Here is an 18,191-nt window from a genome sequence, read left to right as displayed (position 1 = left end):
AAAGCATCACATCCAGCACTGTCCCCGGCTGATATCCTGCAACAGGCACAGTATTCTCCCAGGCAGGAGGCACTCAACTTTTGAACACACTGCCTGCAGAAGCCATACCATGTAGTCAAATGCATTTATTATATTAGAGACCATAAATTTGACACACTTGGTGTAGAAGCATCACACACACAGAAAGAGTTGAACACCAGGGAGGCGCAAGCACATTAAGAGTCACATGGAGGGGATCTGGCCTGTGTAAAGCAATGCATTCTAGAACTCTCCTCGACTCTGGGATCCCTTATGGAGGGAGAAAAGAGCCAGGATGCTATGCTATGCTATGGGAGGCAATGCAAGAGCATCAGGAGACTGTAGAGCCAAAAGGTTGACATCTATTTCCCCTTTATAAAATAGGCTATACTAATTCAATCGAGTGCAAGCCATTAACTTGGTCAAAGGCTTTGGCTCTCTGCACTATGTAGTCCTTATTGGGACAGCCTCCAGCAGTACAGCAACACAGCAAAGCACTTTCCAGTCCTTTCAGTGTTTCTATCTGCATCTCATCTTCCTCATTCAATGCTTTCAAATTCTAGGCCAGGTCCTTTTCCTGAACTCTATATATCAGACCAACACAAGCCTTCTTCCCCTTCCCTATGACTGCACTGAGAGGTACTAGACCACCTATTTTAATGCAGATCTGCCACTCTAGTAGACTACTAGCAGCTGAACGGTTTAGGGTACTGGATTCTTTAAGGGATAGCTTTTCCTTTGAGACAGCTCCTCTGTCACTGAATTGTGCTCTCCTGGTACTTGGATCCTCTCCGCTGATTCCCCAAGCAAGCCAGTATTGTCTGGGTGAGCAGCGGAGGGGAATGACAATTTAGTAACTTTATCAAACCCCAACCAGGCTCTGGGTCCTGCATTTCCCTGCAGTTGCAATGACAGGACCAAGGTGCAGGCTATTCTGTTGGAGCTGGAAGGGGAAGGAGACAGATTCCTGCTCATAAAAAAAAAGGGGGGGTGGCATTATGGACTCACCTGAGCATGAAGTGCAGCAGCAGCGGCAGCAGCTGGGTATGTGAAAGCAGCATGTGGGATGGCAGGGGTTAACTCCGTGGTGTAGAGTGGGTAGGGAGCCCATGCCTCTGGAGATGCTGGGATCAGGGTTGCTCCAGTCAGGTCATCTAGACATGAGGGAGCAACAGCACGTCACTCAAGACATGGATGGAGAGAGAGAAGGAAATAAACCAAACAGGCTGGGTTGTGTAGGGGCAGCAGCACCTCTGGCGGAAAGAGCAGCAAGGTAAGATGCAAATACACACATCTGAACCACATCTCATAACCCCAGCTCAGGACCAAAGGGCTTCCACCCAGTGCCAGCCATCCAAGCAGCCCTGCTCAAGCATCTCACAGAGGTGCGCACACACAGGTGTTTCCTATTCCACACTCAGAGACGGGGGATGAATCTAGGGCAGCCGCCCCATCCCGTCCCCTGGCCTGTTTGCCTCCAGGTGCTTCTGCACTCCAACTCCCATCACTGGTCTCATTGGGTGGGGCTAATGGGAGTTGGGCACAGCGGCACCAGGAGGTTGGGCTCCAGTTCTTTCAGATACTCTTCCCTCCATGTGCAGCAGATGTGTTTTGCTAAGGGTTGCTTCACACAGGTCTAAACACACAGTAAAAACAAAAGAGTTATGAATAGGCATAGCTGCCACATTCATACCACGGCATACATTGATTTTAATCTCCTTGCGTTTTAAGCCCCTTCAACACCTCTTTCTTGCACACAGATGCTATTATCAATTAATACAAAAGTTTTGCTTCCCAAAGGAGCTACAGCTGACCCCATCAGTGTTTGCTTGGGGAAGTCATTTGCTGCCATGTGTGAGGCAACCCTCAGTAAAAGCAGGAAATGGCAGCCTGTGCCATCATCTAAAGCAGCCTTTCCCAACCACCTGGATAGTGTTGGACTACGATTCCCATCATCCCAGACCACTGGGGCCATGCTGGCTGGGGCCGACAGGAGTTGTAGTTCCACAACATGTGGTGACCCATGGTTAGGAAAGGCTGATCTAGGGCACCAACCCCCCCAGTGCAGGCCTGCACTCCTCCCCCTGTTCCACAATATTCCTCACAAGGGTCCCGTGCAATGAAGTGCGCTCCCAGGGCAGGGTGGAGGTTGGTGGGATTTGGTGTGGCCATCAGCTTGCTTTTTGCCATCTTGGTGTTGGCCTTAGCAAACTCTAACCGCAACGTCTGGGGGTTCTCCGGGTCAAAGCGGATGCCCTGCAGCGGCAGAAGAGAGAAAGAACAGAATGAAACAAAAGTCATGCAGTCAATCTTCTTGGAAACCACCCTGGAACACAATTTGGCTGAAGAGCGGTACATAAAATGTGCAAGGCCAATACAGAAAATGTGCTTTCTTGTCAATGCAAAAGCTTGGGAAGGAGAAGTTGTATGTGTGCCTTTCCCACGGATCAGGCTGGGTCCACGTATGTAGGAGTATTGGTAGCAGGAACAGAGCCTACAGTTTCAGACTGCCCTCAAGAGTTTTTGAAGCACACACAACAGAGCATCAATTGGCCTTTGCGGTGGTTGTGTATGTTTGGTCCTTGCCAGCTGTGCTCCCAGCTCATTTCATCAGCAGCTGTTTGCCTGCTGGGGGGTGGGGAGAGCACCACAGGAACAGCCGTGTGGCAACAGTCATCACTGGGACAAAGTGGCAGTGAAGTCGGGACTATGAGGATGCAAGCCTGTCCCCTCTCTGCTCTTGGGAGGCTATTGCTGCAACTCCACCCCACTGCGCAAGCTATTTCTGCATGAAATGGCTTCCAAGTGAGAGCCAGGAAAAGAAGACCTTTCCTTGCATCCCAACAGATGCCACAGATTCCTAGGTTTTCCCTTGAAGCAGGGCCGGCCCACCTATGAGGCAAGGTGGGGCAACTGCCTCAGGTGGTAGGATCCACAGACACAGCAGATCCCGATGTCGATCCTTCTTTCCTCCCCTTGTTCCCAATGTAGATATCCCCTCACCCCTTCTTCCCTCGTGGAGGGGAGGGGGCACCATTTGGGGGTCTGCCTCAGGTGCCAAAATGTCTTGGACCGGTGCTGCCTTGAAGGGCAGAAAACACATGGCAGCCATGTCATCTGGGCTTAACTGGTGCAACACAGTTAACCCACACAGCTCACTAATGCCCTGAAGTGCTCCAACTCCAGATTAGCTTGCTTTGAGCATCATTCCACCACGTGGTAAGGAGAACTTGCAAAGTTTGCAAGTATGTGTTATAATAGTTATTGGTATGAGTCCCAAGTAGCTGGAGATCTACAGCACTTCCCTTTCAATGAAGTTACCGGATATGAGATGGGATGGAATTGCATGCTGAGCCCAAGTCATTCTGGCTATTGGGCTGTGCAAGTACCTGAACTGCATGGTCCTCAATACTCACATTCAGTGCATTCTTTGCAGCTTCCGCACCAGACCGGCTGTCGAAGGTAACAAAGCCAACCGGCTAGGGAAAAGAACACATGGTTTAAACAACATGTGCATGATGTGTGCTTGGAACTAACTGATCTAGCCACACTGCTGAGTACAGCTTGTGGTGATGGTTTCGTTTCGTTTCCAATCCATTCCATTCCAGGTGCCCTTCACAGAGCTGGTAGCTCCAAACAGGCAGGGGACCTGGTGCCCCAGCAAGTTCTTCTATGCCTTTCAGCCTCCCAAGCTTCCATTTCAAGGGATGGGAGATGTGAAGAACATGCTGTTGCTGAGGAGAGAGCCCAGCTTGTTCATTGCACTGGAGGCAGACTAGCTTCTGTTGCAGCTTTGGGTGCATCCAACAGGGTATTCAGCAGCACAAAGGATGCCTTAAGGTAAGGTTTGTTGCTTTGCAGTGTTGGCAGATGTGGGTGTTTTTGTTAGCTAGTACAGCAGAGATAGAGGGGACGCAGGTGGCGCTGTGGGTTAAAGCCTCAGCACCTAGGACTTGCTGATCGAAAGGTCGGCGGTTCGAATCCCTGCGGTGGGAAGCGCTCCCGCTGCTCGGTCCCAGCGCCTGCCAACCTAGCAGTTCGAAAGCACCTCTGGGTGCAAGTAGATAAATAGGGACCGCTTACTGGCGGGAAAGTAAACGGCGTTTCCGTGTGCGGCTCTGGCTCGCCAGATGCAGCTTTGTCACGCTGGCCACGTGACCCGGAAGTGTCTCCGGACAGCGCTGGCCCCTGGCCTCTTGAGTGAGATGGGCGCACAACCCCAGAGTCTGTCAAGACTGGCCCGTACGGGCAGGGGTACCTTTACCTTTTACTTACAGCAGAGATGGGGAGCCTGTGGCACACTCCAGATCATTGGGCTGGACTCCATCATCCCTGGGGCTGATGCGAGCCTGGAGTCCAGCAATACCCAGACTCCAGCCATTGTTTCCATATCTGTACAATAAAGCAATGTCTTGGGAAAGACACTGCACTTTTGTAGGGAAAGGGAAACTATGTACAGGGGCACACACAAAACATGCAATATGCAGACCATTAGAAAGTGTCAAACAGGCCATGCAGCACAGTTAGAACTGAACAGCCTTCAGACAGGGGCTTTAGATGGGATAAAAGCAGCCCCAGCTATATTTGAGTGTGTGCTATTGCCCATCCCTTTACTGTAATCCTAGGGTCGCACCCCCTCCCTCTTCCTAATTAGGGCATCTGATCCACAGTTTAAGCGGTTAAGGGCAGAACTGGGAAGCTGCCAGAATGAGGACGGAGGGAGGCATTACCTGTTTTGATGTTAGCTTGATCAGCGATCCTTCATAACCCTGAGGAGAGAGAAGCCAGCAAGTTAGTTATTGGATTCCTTAAAAGGGAAAGAAAAGGATGCAAGGCCAGGCCAGCACCCTTAAACAAAGTGCCAGAAATACTTCTGCAGCCCTGAAAAGCGAGTTAACATTAAGACGTAGTTACTATGTTAGAAACACTTTCGCCCCGTCACCACCATCCCCACCACAGATGCACTACGCCCTTCCACCCTATGAAACTGCTTTATATGGAGTCAAGTCATTGCTATATGTAGCCCAATATTGTCTGACTAGGGACGCGGGTGGCGCTGTGGGTTAAACCACAGAGCCTAGGACTTGCCAATCAGAAGATCAGCAGTTAGAATCCCCACAAACTGCCAACCTAGCAGTTTGAAAGCACGTCAAAGTGCAAGTAGATAAATAGGTACCACTCCGGCGGGAATGTAAACGGCATTTCCGTGCGCTGTTCTGGTTTGCCAGAAGCGGTTTAGTCATGCTGGCCACATGACCCAGAAGCTGTACGCCAGCTCCCTCGGCCAATAAAGCGAGATGAGCGCCGCAACCCCAGAGTCGGCCACAACTGGACCTAATGGTCAAGGGTCCCCTTTACCTTTACATTGTCTGACTGGCAACGGTTCCTTCAAGGGTTCAAGCAGAACCCTTTCCTAACCCTGCCACTAAAAGCCAGCTAACTGACAAATGCTGGACAGAGGACATTCTACCTGCATCCCGACATGTTGCCATCCCTAAATATTAATCCCATTAGTTACTAATGGCAGCTACACACTTAACAAAGGGAGGTTCCTACACTGGATCAGATCATTGGCCCATCCATCCGGGAAGGTGGTTGGTTAGCTGGTCAGGGATGCTCAAGAAGTATTTCCTGCATCAGAGTTGGATTGGCTGACCTCTGAGGCTCCTTCCAATTCTGTGACTTTTGGGGGTTGGGAGTTGGAGGGGTGGTGGTGAATCTGGGCTTGAATACCTGCTCAGCCCTGCTCCCTGGTGACCTTGAACCAACTTTATGATTCTTCTCTATAGCCAACAGGGCACAAGGCTGCCATATCAATAGACTAAGGACACAACTGCTTGTAGGGGTGTGTGTGCTGCTACTTACCTTGAATGGCCGGAAAAGCAGGTAAAGCTCTCTGGGCTTGATGTCCACAGGAAGGCCACTGACAAAAAGTGTCCGCACCTAGAAGAGGTGGAACAATGCCAAGCAGGTTTAGAGATCATTGTACCACATCACTGGGTATCTTATTAGTCACAGTCCAAGGTTCAAGCGCCAAGTCATATGACTGACAAATCCAGGAGTGCAATCATTCTGCAAAGAATATTCAAGAGAGTTAACAGCCACTGTTGACTGGGAGACTGTCCAATTGGAAGGATCTGTCACTTTTGGTTCTCTCATTTTTAAAAATCTTAAATTCAGTTCTCCACATTACTGCAGCAATTTGTGGTTTTTTGTTGTTGTTTTTAGCTCTCATGAAAACTCTTCAGCATTTCCAGGTCAATTTCTTCCAACACACACTTTTCTACACAATTTTCACGCCATATTTTCAGATCACAAAGTACACCTTATTTTCAAACAAAATTCGGAAAAGTGCAAATTTGGAAGGACGGCAGTGTTCCGGTTCTCATATTGCTTCACAAAATCATAATTTGATAAATTTCCCTTAAATGTTATTGAATTTCTGTCCCATTTCTAGTTGGAGAGTAGGTAGGATTATTTGATTAGAAGTTTGTTTGTTTGTTTGTTTGTTTGTTTGTATAGACCAGATACCTGCATATGTATATATAGCAATAGATCCCTGAAGCTGGGCAGAGGATGGAGAGATTTTCTGTGGCAGTTTGTCAGTTGGCTTTTTTGAAATGTGGTTTAACCAAAGTCAACTAGAAATGTAACTGCAAGCCCTAGATATTATTTTTCACTTTTGTACTTAGCAACGAACCCCTTAAAAAAAACAAAAACAAAAGTACTATTATGTAGAGTCTTTCCCTTACTAAGTACCCAGTACTTTGTTTTTGTTTTGAAATGTATTTTTATTAAAGATTTTCTTGATTTACAAAGGTATGGGCAATGGCTCTCATATTTTTCCCCATTTTTTTTTTTTTTTACAAATCGGTTTCATTTGTTGAGACATTAGAAAGAATAGGGGAAAAGAGGTGGAGGGGGTGAGATGAGTGGGGGTGGGGTCGGGTGGTGATGTTTCTATTTTACTTAATATATGTGGGGTTTTGTGTCAGCGTTGCTTGTGCAGGTTCTCTGCTGTTCACTTGTGTTCCTTTGGTGGTGAGAAAGGTTGGGGTTGGCCTAGGGTGTGGCTGTTCATTTGTGGTTGGCTGTGGTGGCCTTTGTTTTTCATGTGTGAGTGGGGTGGGTGGGTGTTTTGGATCAGGTTAGTCATATTGATTTGTATGCTGTTGGTGGATTTTTCTCATTGTCTTGTTGGGATGTGTGTGATAAAGGGGAGCCATACCGGGGTGAAGGCGTCTTCTTCTATTTGTCCCCATGTCAGTTTCAGTTTATTGGTTAATTTTTGTAGTAAGGCTGTTTCCCATACTATTTGGTACCATTGGTCCATGCTTACTCCTGACAGGTCTCTCCAGTGTCTGGTTATGTTGTTTCTGGCTGCTGAGCATTGTTGTCTTGGAAGATGTTTAGTAGGGCCAATTCTGGGGTGATTTCTAATACTTGCTTGGTTATTTTACATATTTCTCGTATGGTTGTTGTCAAGCATAGTTGGATTTTGGGACATTCCCACCACATGTGGAGGTATGTGCCTGTGGAGGTGACCCTCTCCAGCACTTTGGTGAGGTTCCTGGGCGTATTAGCGCTAGTTTTCTTGGTGTTAGGTACCACCTCTAGGTGATTTTCAGAGCGAGTTCATTTCTTTTTGTTGAAATGGATTTAAAGGCGGGTTTAGACCACATTCTGGTCCATTGAGTGGGGTTAATCTCATAGCCTATGTCATCCTCCCATTGTTTTTTTGATTGTGTCTAGTTTGTGGGATTTAGGAGTAGTATTTTGTATAATGCGGATACCATCCCTTTACCATGTCCCTTTGTTGTTAGGAGGAGGTTTGGAAGGTTGTCAGGGGCCTAGTTGCTGCTGTTTTTACTACTGGGTTGTTTAAGAGTGCATGTAGTTGGTGTTGTGTTAACCAGGGCATTTGGGTATCTTCTAGTTTGTCTTGTATTTCTTGTGTTGACAAAGGTTTGTTATTTTTATAGAAGTCTATTAGATGATATAAGCCTTTGGTTTGCCAGGTTTTTATCTGGAGGTTTTGTGCTGCGTGATGGAATAATGGGTGGTACGCCAGGGGAATTAGTGGGGATGGGGTTGGGGATAGTTTGCCTATTTCTGTTTTCCATGCTTTGAGCATGGTCTGTGTGAAGTACCCAGTATTTTGTTAAAGTCATTCATGGGTATTAAGATGGCGTTCTTTCTTTTTCTAAGATCATGGGGAAGAGCTAAAGTTTAGCGGCAGAGCAAATACTTGTATGTATAATGTCCAATATTTCAATTTCAAGCTTTGCTAGTTAAAGAGATCAAGAAGCAGATTTAAAGGGAAAGTTCTTTCTGGACAGCTGCTGTCAGTCAGAGCAGGCACTAGTGGGTTAGATGCACAATTCCTCCTCATGCTGTTCACCAGCAAACTGCTAGTATTGTAATTTACAATCCTTATGAACTTTTCAGAGAAAGGGCAAGATATAAATTTACCGTATTTTTCGCCCTATAGGACAACTTTTCCCCCTCCAAAAATGAAGGGGAAATGTGTGTGTGTCCTATGGGGCGAATGCAGGCTTTGGGGCTGCTATGGGGCGAATGCAGGTGCGCACCGACCCCTCTCGCTCTCCAGGCTCCAGGAGAGCCCCACCACCAGCCCCGGAAGCTTGGGGGACAGCGGGGAGGCGCACAAACTTGGGGGACAGTGGGGAGGCGCAGTGCGCCATCCCGCTGTCTCCCGACGTGGTTTGGAGCTGGCGGCGGGGTGAAGCCCGCTTCTCCCTGCCGCCAGCCCTGCAAGCTCGGGGGACAGCAGGGAGGCGCAGCGCGCCATCCCGCTGTCTCCCGACGTGGTTTGGAGGCTGGCGGCGGGCTTCCCCCTCCCCCAGCCCTGCATGCTCCCAGAGCGGGCTTCGCGCAGCTCTCTGCAAGCTGGGGGAGCCTGGTGCGACTTTGCGCTGGGCTCCCACGGCTTGCGGAGAGCTGCCTGTTCTGGGAGCTGGGGTCGGGGGAAGCCCCGTGCCTAGGGGGGGGGGAATAATTTTTTTCCCTTTATCCCCCCCCAAATCTAGGCGCGTCCTATGGGCCGGTGCGTCCTATAGGGCGAAAAATATGGTAATAACTGAAGTGCAATTCTCAAAACTGGCTGCCTGCTGAATCGCTGCTCTTGACTTTCCTTCCTTCCTTCCAATCATGTGGTACCCCCAGAGCAGCAACTAGGTAGGTTTTGTAATTCTTACTCTTTTACACCGGGAAAGCTTAACTATTAGAATATTCAAAAGAGCAAAGCGAGAAAGTTTTAATTCACAGTAGTGCTTGTCTAGGGACGAAGGTGGCGCTGTGGGTTAAAGCCTCAGCGCCTAGGACTTGCCGATCGAAAGGTCGGCGGTTCGAATCCCTGCGGCGGGGTGCGCTCCCGCTGCTCGGTCCCAGCGCCTGCCAACCTAGCAGTTCGAAAGCACCTCCGGGTGCAAGTAGATAAATAGGGACCGCTTACCAGCGGGAAGGTAAACGGCGTTTCCGTGTGCAGCTCTGGCTCGCCAGATGCAGCTTTGTCACGCTGGCCACGTGACCCGGAAGTGTCTCCGGACAGCGCTGGCCCCTGGCCTCTTGAGTGAGATGGGCGCACAACCCCAGAGTCTGTCAAGACTGGCCCGTACGGGCAGGGGTACCTTTACCTTTACTAGTGCTTGTCTGGGGCAACACTGCTCTGATGTCCCTTGCAAAGTGCACGCCACCTCTCTCTTTACCTCTTTGGTAAAGTCTCTAGTTCTCCAGTATCTTTTTTATTTATTTTATTTATTTATTATTTGGCCCTTAAATGCATACCATTTCAGACATCTATCACGCAGGAACCTTTTCTATTGCCTTTTGGTTCCTGAAAAATACATTCCTCTTTCAACAAACTTTCTCAATGGCAGTCTTTATCCCAGCTGATATTTCTCTGACTTTGAACTGATGGATTTACTGCTGTTGTTTTAAACTGGTTTTATAAATATAATTGCCTTATAAAACTGTTTCTATATGTTCATTTGTTTTAACAGTTTTTATATATGAGTGTTCTCTATGTTTTCATTATATTGTAAATTGATTTGGGGTGGTCTTATGGGAAGTGCTTCATAAACAAAAGCCCACTTTAAATAAAACTAGAGCCACAGTTTGATAACTTTGTTATTTTAATTTCTGTCCCGATATAGCAGTGAAATGTGCTTCAAATTACACCAATATCTTGTCAAAACAACTTGTTCCTTCTTCGGGGGGGGGACCACCACTCTTATTGCAGCAATATTCCCAGATCCGGAAGCAAAGCTGGCCTTAGATGACCAAGCAGTTTGTGTTTTCTGTGGCAACTCAGGCATCCAGAACGACACACACTGTCCATGTTACTTCTGACCCCATGATTGCTTGGAAGGATCATGCTGAAATAAAAACACCTGGCCTCCAAAGTGACCTAGCACAAACTAGGCTCAACATGTACAAATCTTGCTTTGCTCTCTGGGAGATGGCAGGGTTGAAGAAATGAGCACTCTTTGCCTGAAACTGCTGCACCGGGCGCCTTTAGAAGTAACCAGCAAAAAATGTCCTGCCCACTAAATCTCAGGCTAGTATGCTCTATTCCAGGGGTCAGCAAACTTTTTCAGCAGGGGGCCGGTCCACTGTCCCTCAGACCTTGTGGGGGGCCAGACTATATTTTGGGTGAAAAAAAATGAACGAATTCCTATGTCCCAAAAATAACCCAGAGATGCATTTTAAATAAAAGCACACATTCTACTTATGTAAAAACACCAGGCAGGCCCCACAAATAACCCAGAGATGCATTTTAAATAAAAGGACACATTCTACTCATGTAAAAACACGCTGATTCTTGGACCGTTTGCAGGCTGGATTTAGAAGGTGATTGGGCCAGATTCAGCCCCCAGGCCTTAGGTTGCCTACCCATGCTCTATTCCCACAGTGCCCAAACTTGCTGGAACAAGAGCAGTGACCAATCTAGACCGTATCATATTTGAATACATCTGCCTGACAGTGCAACCCAAACCCTCATGCTTTTTAGACAAAAGACTGAGGTGGCAGATCAGGGAGATGCTCCTTTATAACTAACATAAGACAGCCTAGTTCAGAAGCAACTTTCTTCCTATAGTGAGGAGGAAGGATGGAAGACCCCAAGTAGAATTGCAGTTGACTTGCTATACTACTTGGGTGCATTGTGGGTTTTTTCTATGTACATCCTGCTTTGTCCTGTCCACACCAGTTGAAGCTCAGCATAAATTTAGTATAATCCTTGTGGGTGCCATTTTATGACTCCCCACCTTTTACTTCTAATTTAATGAACATTAACACACACCCATTCTATCCAGTACACTGGTAGCATTGAATCACATTGCCCAAAGTTTTATGATTGTTCTGAATTACTGCTGCACATCTTGCCAAATGAATTCTTTTTTTGTGCTGTGCCTTTTTAATTATGTTGTTTTATTAGTTTACTTCGCTTAATGTTTTGTAAACCACCCTGGCATTTCCAGATGACAGGTGGTTTCAAAGTTTAAAACAGTATGCCATACAAATTCACAAAATCCCAACAGAATATTTAAAATATTATTTCCATGTAAGGTGCACAGACCAGCATGTCATTCAATGGAAGAAGAGATTAAACACAGCATCCAGGGCTATTGCTTCTCAGAGTAAACCCACTGAAACGAATGGCCATAAGGAAATTAGTCTTCACAGATTTCAGTGAGTCTACTCCAAGTAAAACAGCTAGCCACAACCCAATGTATATCTCTTAATAAGACCCCAAGGTCTGTTTAAAATTAGTGAGAGTTGTGGCTTCTCCAACCTCGCTTGGTACCAGATTACATGGTTGCAGCACACTGCTGAAGTAACCCTGTTCTCTCTATTTGTTGTCCTAACTTTTATTACAGGCTGGCATCTCAACAGAACCTCAGAAGTAGATCTTAAGGTACTGGTAGGTCAATATTAGTGCTGGATTTAGGGTAGTGCAGACAGTTCCCCCCATAGGAAGTGACCCAAGGGGTTGTAATAAATAATAATAATAAAAATAAAATAATAACTTTATATAGGTAGCGTGCATTTCTGTGCACTCTGGCACTCATCACTGTGTTCTGTTGCGCCAGAAGTGGTCTAGTGCTGCTGGCTACATGACCCAGAAAGCTGTCTGTGGGCAAACGCCGGCTCCCTTGGCCTGAAAGCGAGATGAGTGCCGCAACCCCATAGTCGTCTGTGACTGGACTTCACCATCCAGGAGTCCTTTACCTTTACCCTTACCCATTTGGGTAGCTACTCAAAGTAGCCAAAGGAGTTATTGTGAAAATAAGTGGGGGTTGGGGGGGAACCAAATTTTGCCCTCGCTCAAGGCACCATATTACCAAAGTCCGCCCCGTCAAGATGGTTCTGGACCATAACCGTTTAGGGCAGGGATGGGGGCCCTTTCTCAGCCTGAGATCCACATTCTCAAATAGGGAGCCTTCCAGAGTTTCCGCCACACACATGATGCCCAGGGCAAACTGGCACGAAGGTCACTCTGCACTATTTGGAGTCTCCAAAGACCAGTTACCACGTCCGCCAATATTGCAGGCTGGCTGCGCCTGCAAATTTGCTACGCTTGTAACAAGGCACTTTGGCACCTGTTAGCTTCAGAACTTGAGTCAGCATTCCAGGAATCACCCTGCAGCTTCCTCAGCAAATGCTTTACTGATATGCTTACAATTTTCTTCAAAAGTATCTATATACCCACCTGTAATGCTCACATTTCTAGGTGATGCACAAATAAAACATCATTTGGGTAGGATGAATATATAAAAAGCATGATGGGGATTTAGCACACATCAAGGGCTCCTCTTCAGGGTTCTAGCCATGCCCTTGCCCAGGTTACGCCATTCTATTCTGCCATTCTATTTCCATTCTCTCCCCACAGCCCAGTCAGCGTTCTGGGTCTACAGAGCATGCTCTGCCTTTACTACCTCCCCACCGTTTAATTTTACTCTCAATGATCTTTTGTACTTCCGAAAGCCTTGGAGTCTCCGTAAGCCCCCTAACAATTCCTACTTGTGCATGGACAATGCCACTTACATAAGAATTCACACTTGGAGAAGGAGTTTGCCATTAATGTGTAGTATACTGTTCACACAACACACACACACACATTCTAGAGCTAGCCAAGTTAGCCTGAATCTCCCTGCAACCATAACAGACTAGAGGTCCCTGGATTCTTTGGAGGAAGGCATGATGGCTAAAGTAGTATCACAGAGCTTCAAATGTACAGTGCGGATTTGGCCAAGGACTTGACTCAACAGCCCCCCATCAAAACGACACAGGGATGGGTAAAGTAATAAACATTTCCCTTCCTTAGATGGGGGCCTTCAAGACCACCCGTGTCAAACTCTAAAGTTACCCAACCTGTATTGCCAAGCAGACAGAGTGCAATTCAAGCGGCAAACTTTTAAGCATAAAGAGATGTCCTTCAATATCTGCCAAGGTACTGCAGAAAAGGTGCACCGTTTTCCAAGACAAAACCTTGGCTTAGTTCTCAGCAAGGTGGCAAGACTATGTTTGGCTGGTGACCTCTTCAGGTGATGGTGTCCTACAAATAAAAATATTCCTTGCATACAAAAAAGTAACATTTCAGGGAAAAGGCTAGGTTAGGACACACTCCATTCCCCAACATCTAGTTTTGACACATGGAGGCTCTTTGTGCACTGCAAAGACCCTTCTTAATGCATTTGCAGCACTGTAAACTGGAACCCAGCTGGTGCAGTAGCCAATGCCACAACTGTTTCTTTTGTACAAGCTACAAACTAGCCTTCAGTGTAAGGGTCTTCTCTGCTGTTTTTCACCCATTTCCCGCAACTCCCAGGTTCGGCCGTGTCACTAGTGGGGAGGGGCTGCGATGGTCAGAAACAAGTGGGGGGTTCGTGAGGTTACTGTAAGTAGGCCAAGACCTCTGGGAACAAACATCTACTACTGTGTTCTGTGCAGCGCACAGTTAGCTGCAGCAGCAAGGGAAATTCTTCAATTCTGCTGCAGAGGATTTTAAATTACTTTGGCAGTGGTGCCATCAGAGCAGAAGTCCAGAGTCCAGAAGGTCTAGCCCACCACATTTTGAAGTAACAATACACACTGCCATCTAAAGAAAAGGGCCTGCAAAAAGTCCACAGTCTAAAATTTCTTTTGAGTACACTCTGGAAACTAATTGAAGTGTGATCTATTATATACAACTGAATCTAATTTTGGGAGGCAGGAGGCGGCATATATTCTGTCTCATCAAAGGCACACATGGTGTTCTCGGCTTGAGGGGCCGCTGTAGAGCTGGTGACCTGTACTGCAGAGCAGATTCCAGATCCAGAATAATATATACCGTATTTTTCGCTCTATAACACACACCCGACCATAACACGCACATCGTTTTTAGAGGAGGAAAATCCGTAGGCATGCCACCCGTAGGCATTCCCTCCATAACACGCACAGACATTTCCCCTTACTTTTTAGGAGGAAAAAAGTGAGTGTTATGGTGCAAAAAATACGGTATATATATATTATAGTAGCTTAAATCGGCCCAACTGCTCACACATCTATTGCATCTGCCCTCAGTTAGGAAACAATCTGTAGAAGCATACAGGACCAGAGTAACAATGCAGGAGAAGCAAGAGCAGCTCCAGCTCAGTGGTAGAACATCTGCTTTTCATGTAGAAGGTTCCACGCCTAGCATTTCCAGGTATGGATGGCAGTAGAAATGGAAAGATCTGTCGATTTCAATTCTCCCAGTTTCTCATTTTTCCAATCTTAAATTCAGCTCTCTACATTTCTGCAACAATTTGCAATTTTGTTTTTTCAAAGCCCTCATGAAAATCTACCAGCATTTTAATACTAATTTCTCCTAACGAAAACAAAAGGGTGTGTAAAAAGGAATACATTAGCGAAAATAACATGAGAATGCATGTGAAATCACATGAATATTCTCATATGTTATTTTCACGAGTGTATTCCTTTTGATGCAACTTTTTTCTCCTAATATGCATTTTTATAAATACTGTTGGGTTTAAGAACTGCATTGCAAAATTCAGATCAGTGCAAAATTTCCAAGGCTGGCTGTGGTTTGGTTCTCATGTTGTTTTGGAAAGTGCAGATTAGATAGATTTGCCCTCTGGAGCAGGTGAAAACAAGCTTGCTCCAACTTCTATGTGACAGCCCTTTGAAGTCTCCTTGTTTCCAAGCTAAACACACCCAACTCCTCAACCATTCCTCCTAAGGCTTGGTTTCCAGACCCTTTATCATCTTAGTTGCCCTCCTCTGCACCCATTCCAGCTTATCAATATCCTCCTTAAATTGTGGTGTCCAGAACTAGACACAGTATCTCCAGGTGTGGTCTGACAGAGGCAGAATAGCGCTGTACATTTACTTCCTTTAAAGAGGACACTAAACTTCTGTTGATGCAGCCTAGAATGAATAGCCTTAGCCATGGGTAGGCAAACTAAGGCCCAATCGCCTTCTAAATCCGGCCCACAGACGGTCCGGGAATCAGCGTGTTTTTACATGAGTAGAATGTGTGCTTTTATTTAAAATGCATCTCTGGGTTATTTGTGCAGCACAGGAATTTGTTCTCTCTCTCCCCCCTTCTTCAAAATATAGTCCAGCCCCCCACAAGGTCTGAGGGACAGTGGACCAGCCCCCTGCTGAAAAAGTTTGCTGACCCCTGGCCTTAATTTTTTTTGCTGCTGCATCACACTGTTGACTCATGTTAAGCTTATGATCTACTAAGAAGCCACAGACCAAATCTGCCAATACAAAGCAGCCTCTCTCCAACTGCCATCATCCTTGACCAGTGGCCATGCTGCATGGGGCTGATGGAAGCTGGGAACATCAGTAACATCTGGGTGGCTACTGGTCCCTGGTCCGTCCGTCCCGTCCACCCGCTGTAGAGCACAGAGGTTTTTTACTGGTCGCCTATGTGCTAGGGGGGCAAAAAATGGCAACCTGTATCGCTAAGGGATCTCATGCATAGCTGTCAACTTACAGATTTGAAAATAAGGGACCAGCAGCCTTGAAAATAAGGGACCAGCAGCCCAAATAAGGGACCTGCAGCCTCACCTGTCCCAGGCACTCCAGTCTTCCTGTCCTCCTGCAGTCTGGTCAAACTCATGCTGGTAGCTTCGAGAACACTGTCCAACCAACTTTATAACCAGAGGTTCAACTGACTAGAATCTGAATCACATGCACCACAAGGCCTATGCAGCCTCAGCTTAAGATGGCTCCCCGGCCTGGCTTTGCACTGCAAAGTTTGCAGCAGCACATGCAACAAAATGGCGTCCAGCATTCAAAAAACCCCTCAGCTTGCATTAACTAGCCACACACAAGGCATGCAAGCTCCACCCCCCAGTCGTTCTTAGACTTCCTATTGGGTGAGCAACATAGCCAAGCAACACAGTTGGAGCCTCCCTCCTCCCTGGCCAGCAGGGAGGGAGGGAGAGGAGCTGCTTCCTTTGAAATTTAAGGGACATTTAAGGGATATCCATCAATAAGGGACAGCAGCGGGACATTGCGCTGGAATAAGGGACTGTCCCTTCAAATAAGGGACACTTGACAGCTATGATCTCATGGCTCACTCTGACTAAATGGTATACCAGACATTTTGCTGAAGAACTGTTGTTGGGAGTTGACAGCATCAGTTAAACACAGTGTAGACGTCATACCTTCTTAAGACTTGGAACCGGGCAAAAGCAGCACGCACACTCTCCAATCGTGTCTTATCTGGGGCAGAGCTTGGGCACAGCCTGCAATAAGCCATTCCTGGTCACAACGAATCAAGGCTCTGGAGAGCAATCTTTTGCTCTCCAGAGCCTTTTGTCAGTCGATCCCGAGAGACGCAGGATAAGATGCAGCTGGAGCCCCTTGACGCTAGCCAGATGGAATGCTGTGCTGCAGCAGTCAGTTTTAAACACCAGGACTTATAAGGCACTGAGCAATATCAAAACACACACAAAGAGCACTTGCGGGGGGGGCGGGTTTGGAGTTGTAGGAAGGAGAACATTTGGAACCTTCAAGAAGATTAGCTGCTAATAGCATATTCCTAAACTGCCAGTCCTGGAGAGAATAGCAGATGCATTTAAGTCCTGCATAATCAGAGAGGAACATGCTTGTTTAGCTGTTAATCAAACAAGTTGGGTCTTTTAATGAAATGGCAGGCTGGACAGTATAGTAATTGGGCTTGGGGCACCTTTGGTTCAAGGGCACAGATGGCAACTGCCAAGGCATCGCTTCCTTAGATTTTAGGGTTTCATCCCCTGTGTTTTCTCAACGCTTCATAATGGTGACAAGAGTTCTTTGGCATCCAGTGGGGCTAAAGTAGGCATGAGTAGAAGCCCAGCAAAGCTGCTGAGAAACCTGTTGCATCCAAGGTCCTTTTATGTTTATGAGGCTAACCTAAATTAATAGGTGCAAAAAAGCAGTTATATCTGTGGATCCTTTTGGGTGAAAGATGACACTGTTTAAACTGGTTTGGTTTCTTGAGTTTTGCTATTCAGACAAGATGTGTATACCACCCTTTGCACAAGCCATGCAACAGTTTGCAAATGAGGCAAATAAAGACATAAAACCCCATAAAATAACACAAATCTTTTTTTTAAAAAGCATATCACTGAAGAACAATTACTAATGGCGGTGACAGCAGCAGCAATGGGTCTCTCTTCCACCAAGTGCCTGCAAAAATATCCTCCTGGCATCTCTCAAGACCAGAGTCTTGCCCAGGACCACCTAAATCCCAGGAGATCCTGTCTGTGTACACATTACCAAGCTGGTACAATGATCCAACTCTGAATAAAGCAGCTTCCTATGTTTTCTATCCCCCGCTGTGCAGCAGAGTTGTGTCCTATATGAACACAAAGGATCTTCCTTTGCAGAGCAAGTTCATAGGCAGCAGCAGATAACCGATGATGGTTTTTCCAAGCCCGGCGCTGAAGCAGAGATTTTAATGTAGCCCATGAAATATCACTGAACTGCAAGACAGATGCAGGGAAATTCCAGCTCCCATGTTTGGTTGCCAGTGCCACTGGGAAACCATCAACTATGCCCCCAAATCTTAATGCTGAAGGATCTGAAAGATAAATCAGGTCTTATACAGATCTTACCACCCCAGGACAGGTGATCCTTATAAACAATGCCCTGGTTCAGCGGCAGTACTG

General features: G+C 46.7%; 1 protein-coding gene and 1 long non-coding RNA gene across 3 annotated transcripts in view; both read right to left on the bottom strand.

Moving 5' to 3' along the window:
- Positions 1–18,191, bottom strand: part of LOC310831800 — a 389,087-nt gene that overhangs the window by 21,048 nt on the left and 349,848 nt on the right. The gene's annotated exons all lie outside the window — the stretch shown is intronic.
- The window catches only part of RBPMS2 (RNA binding protein, mRNA processing factor 2), a 49,871-nt gene that overhangs the window by 9,023 nt on the left and 22,657 nt on the right, over positions 1–18,191 (bottom strand). For both annotated transcript variants that reach the window (XR_014557954.1, XM_083712955.1), the window contains exons 2-6: positions 5,884–5,961; positions 4,749–4,787; positions 3,435–3,497; positions 2,124–2,274; positions 1,027–1,172 (exon numbers count right to left, since the gene is read on the bottom strand). Coding sequence is in view for 1 of the 2 variants with exons in the window: in XM_083712955.1 (XP_083569081.1) it covers positions 1,027–1,172; positions 2,124–2,274; positions 3,435–3,497; positions 4,749–4,787; positions 5,884–5,961 (477 nt within the window). In the remaining variant the exon portion in view is untranslated. The remainder of the gene's footprint in view (positions 1–1,026; positions 1,173–2,123; positions 2,275–3,434; positions 3,498–4,748; positions 4,788–5,883; positions 5,962–18,191) is intronic.

This window comes from Podarcis gaigeae (assembly GCF_964106915.1).
Source record: "Podarcis gaigeae genome assembly, chromosome: 14".
Taxonomy (NCBI): Eukaryota; Metazoa; Chordata; class Lepidosauria; order Squamata; family Lacertidae; genus Podarcis; species Podarcis gaigeae.
The sequence above is the reverse complement of the archived record's forward strand: the minus strand, read 5'-3'. Positions and strand labels throughout refer to the sequence as shown.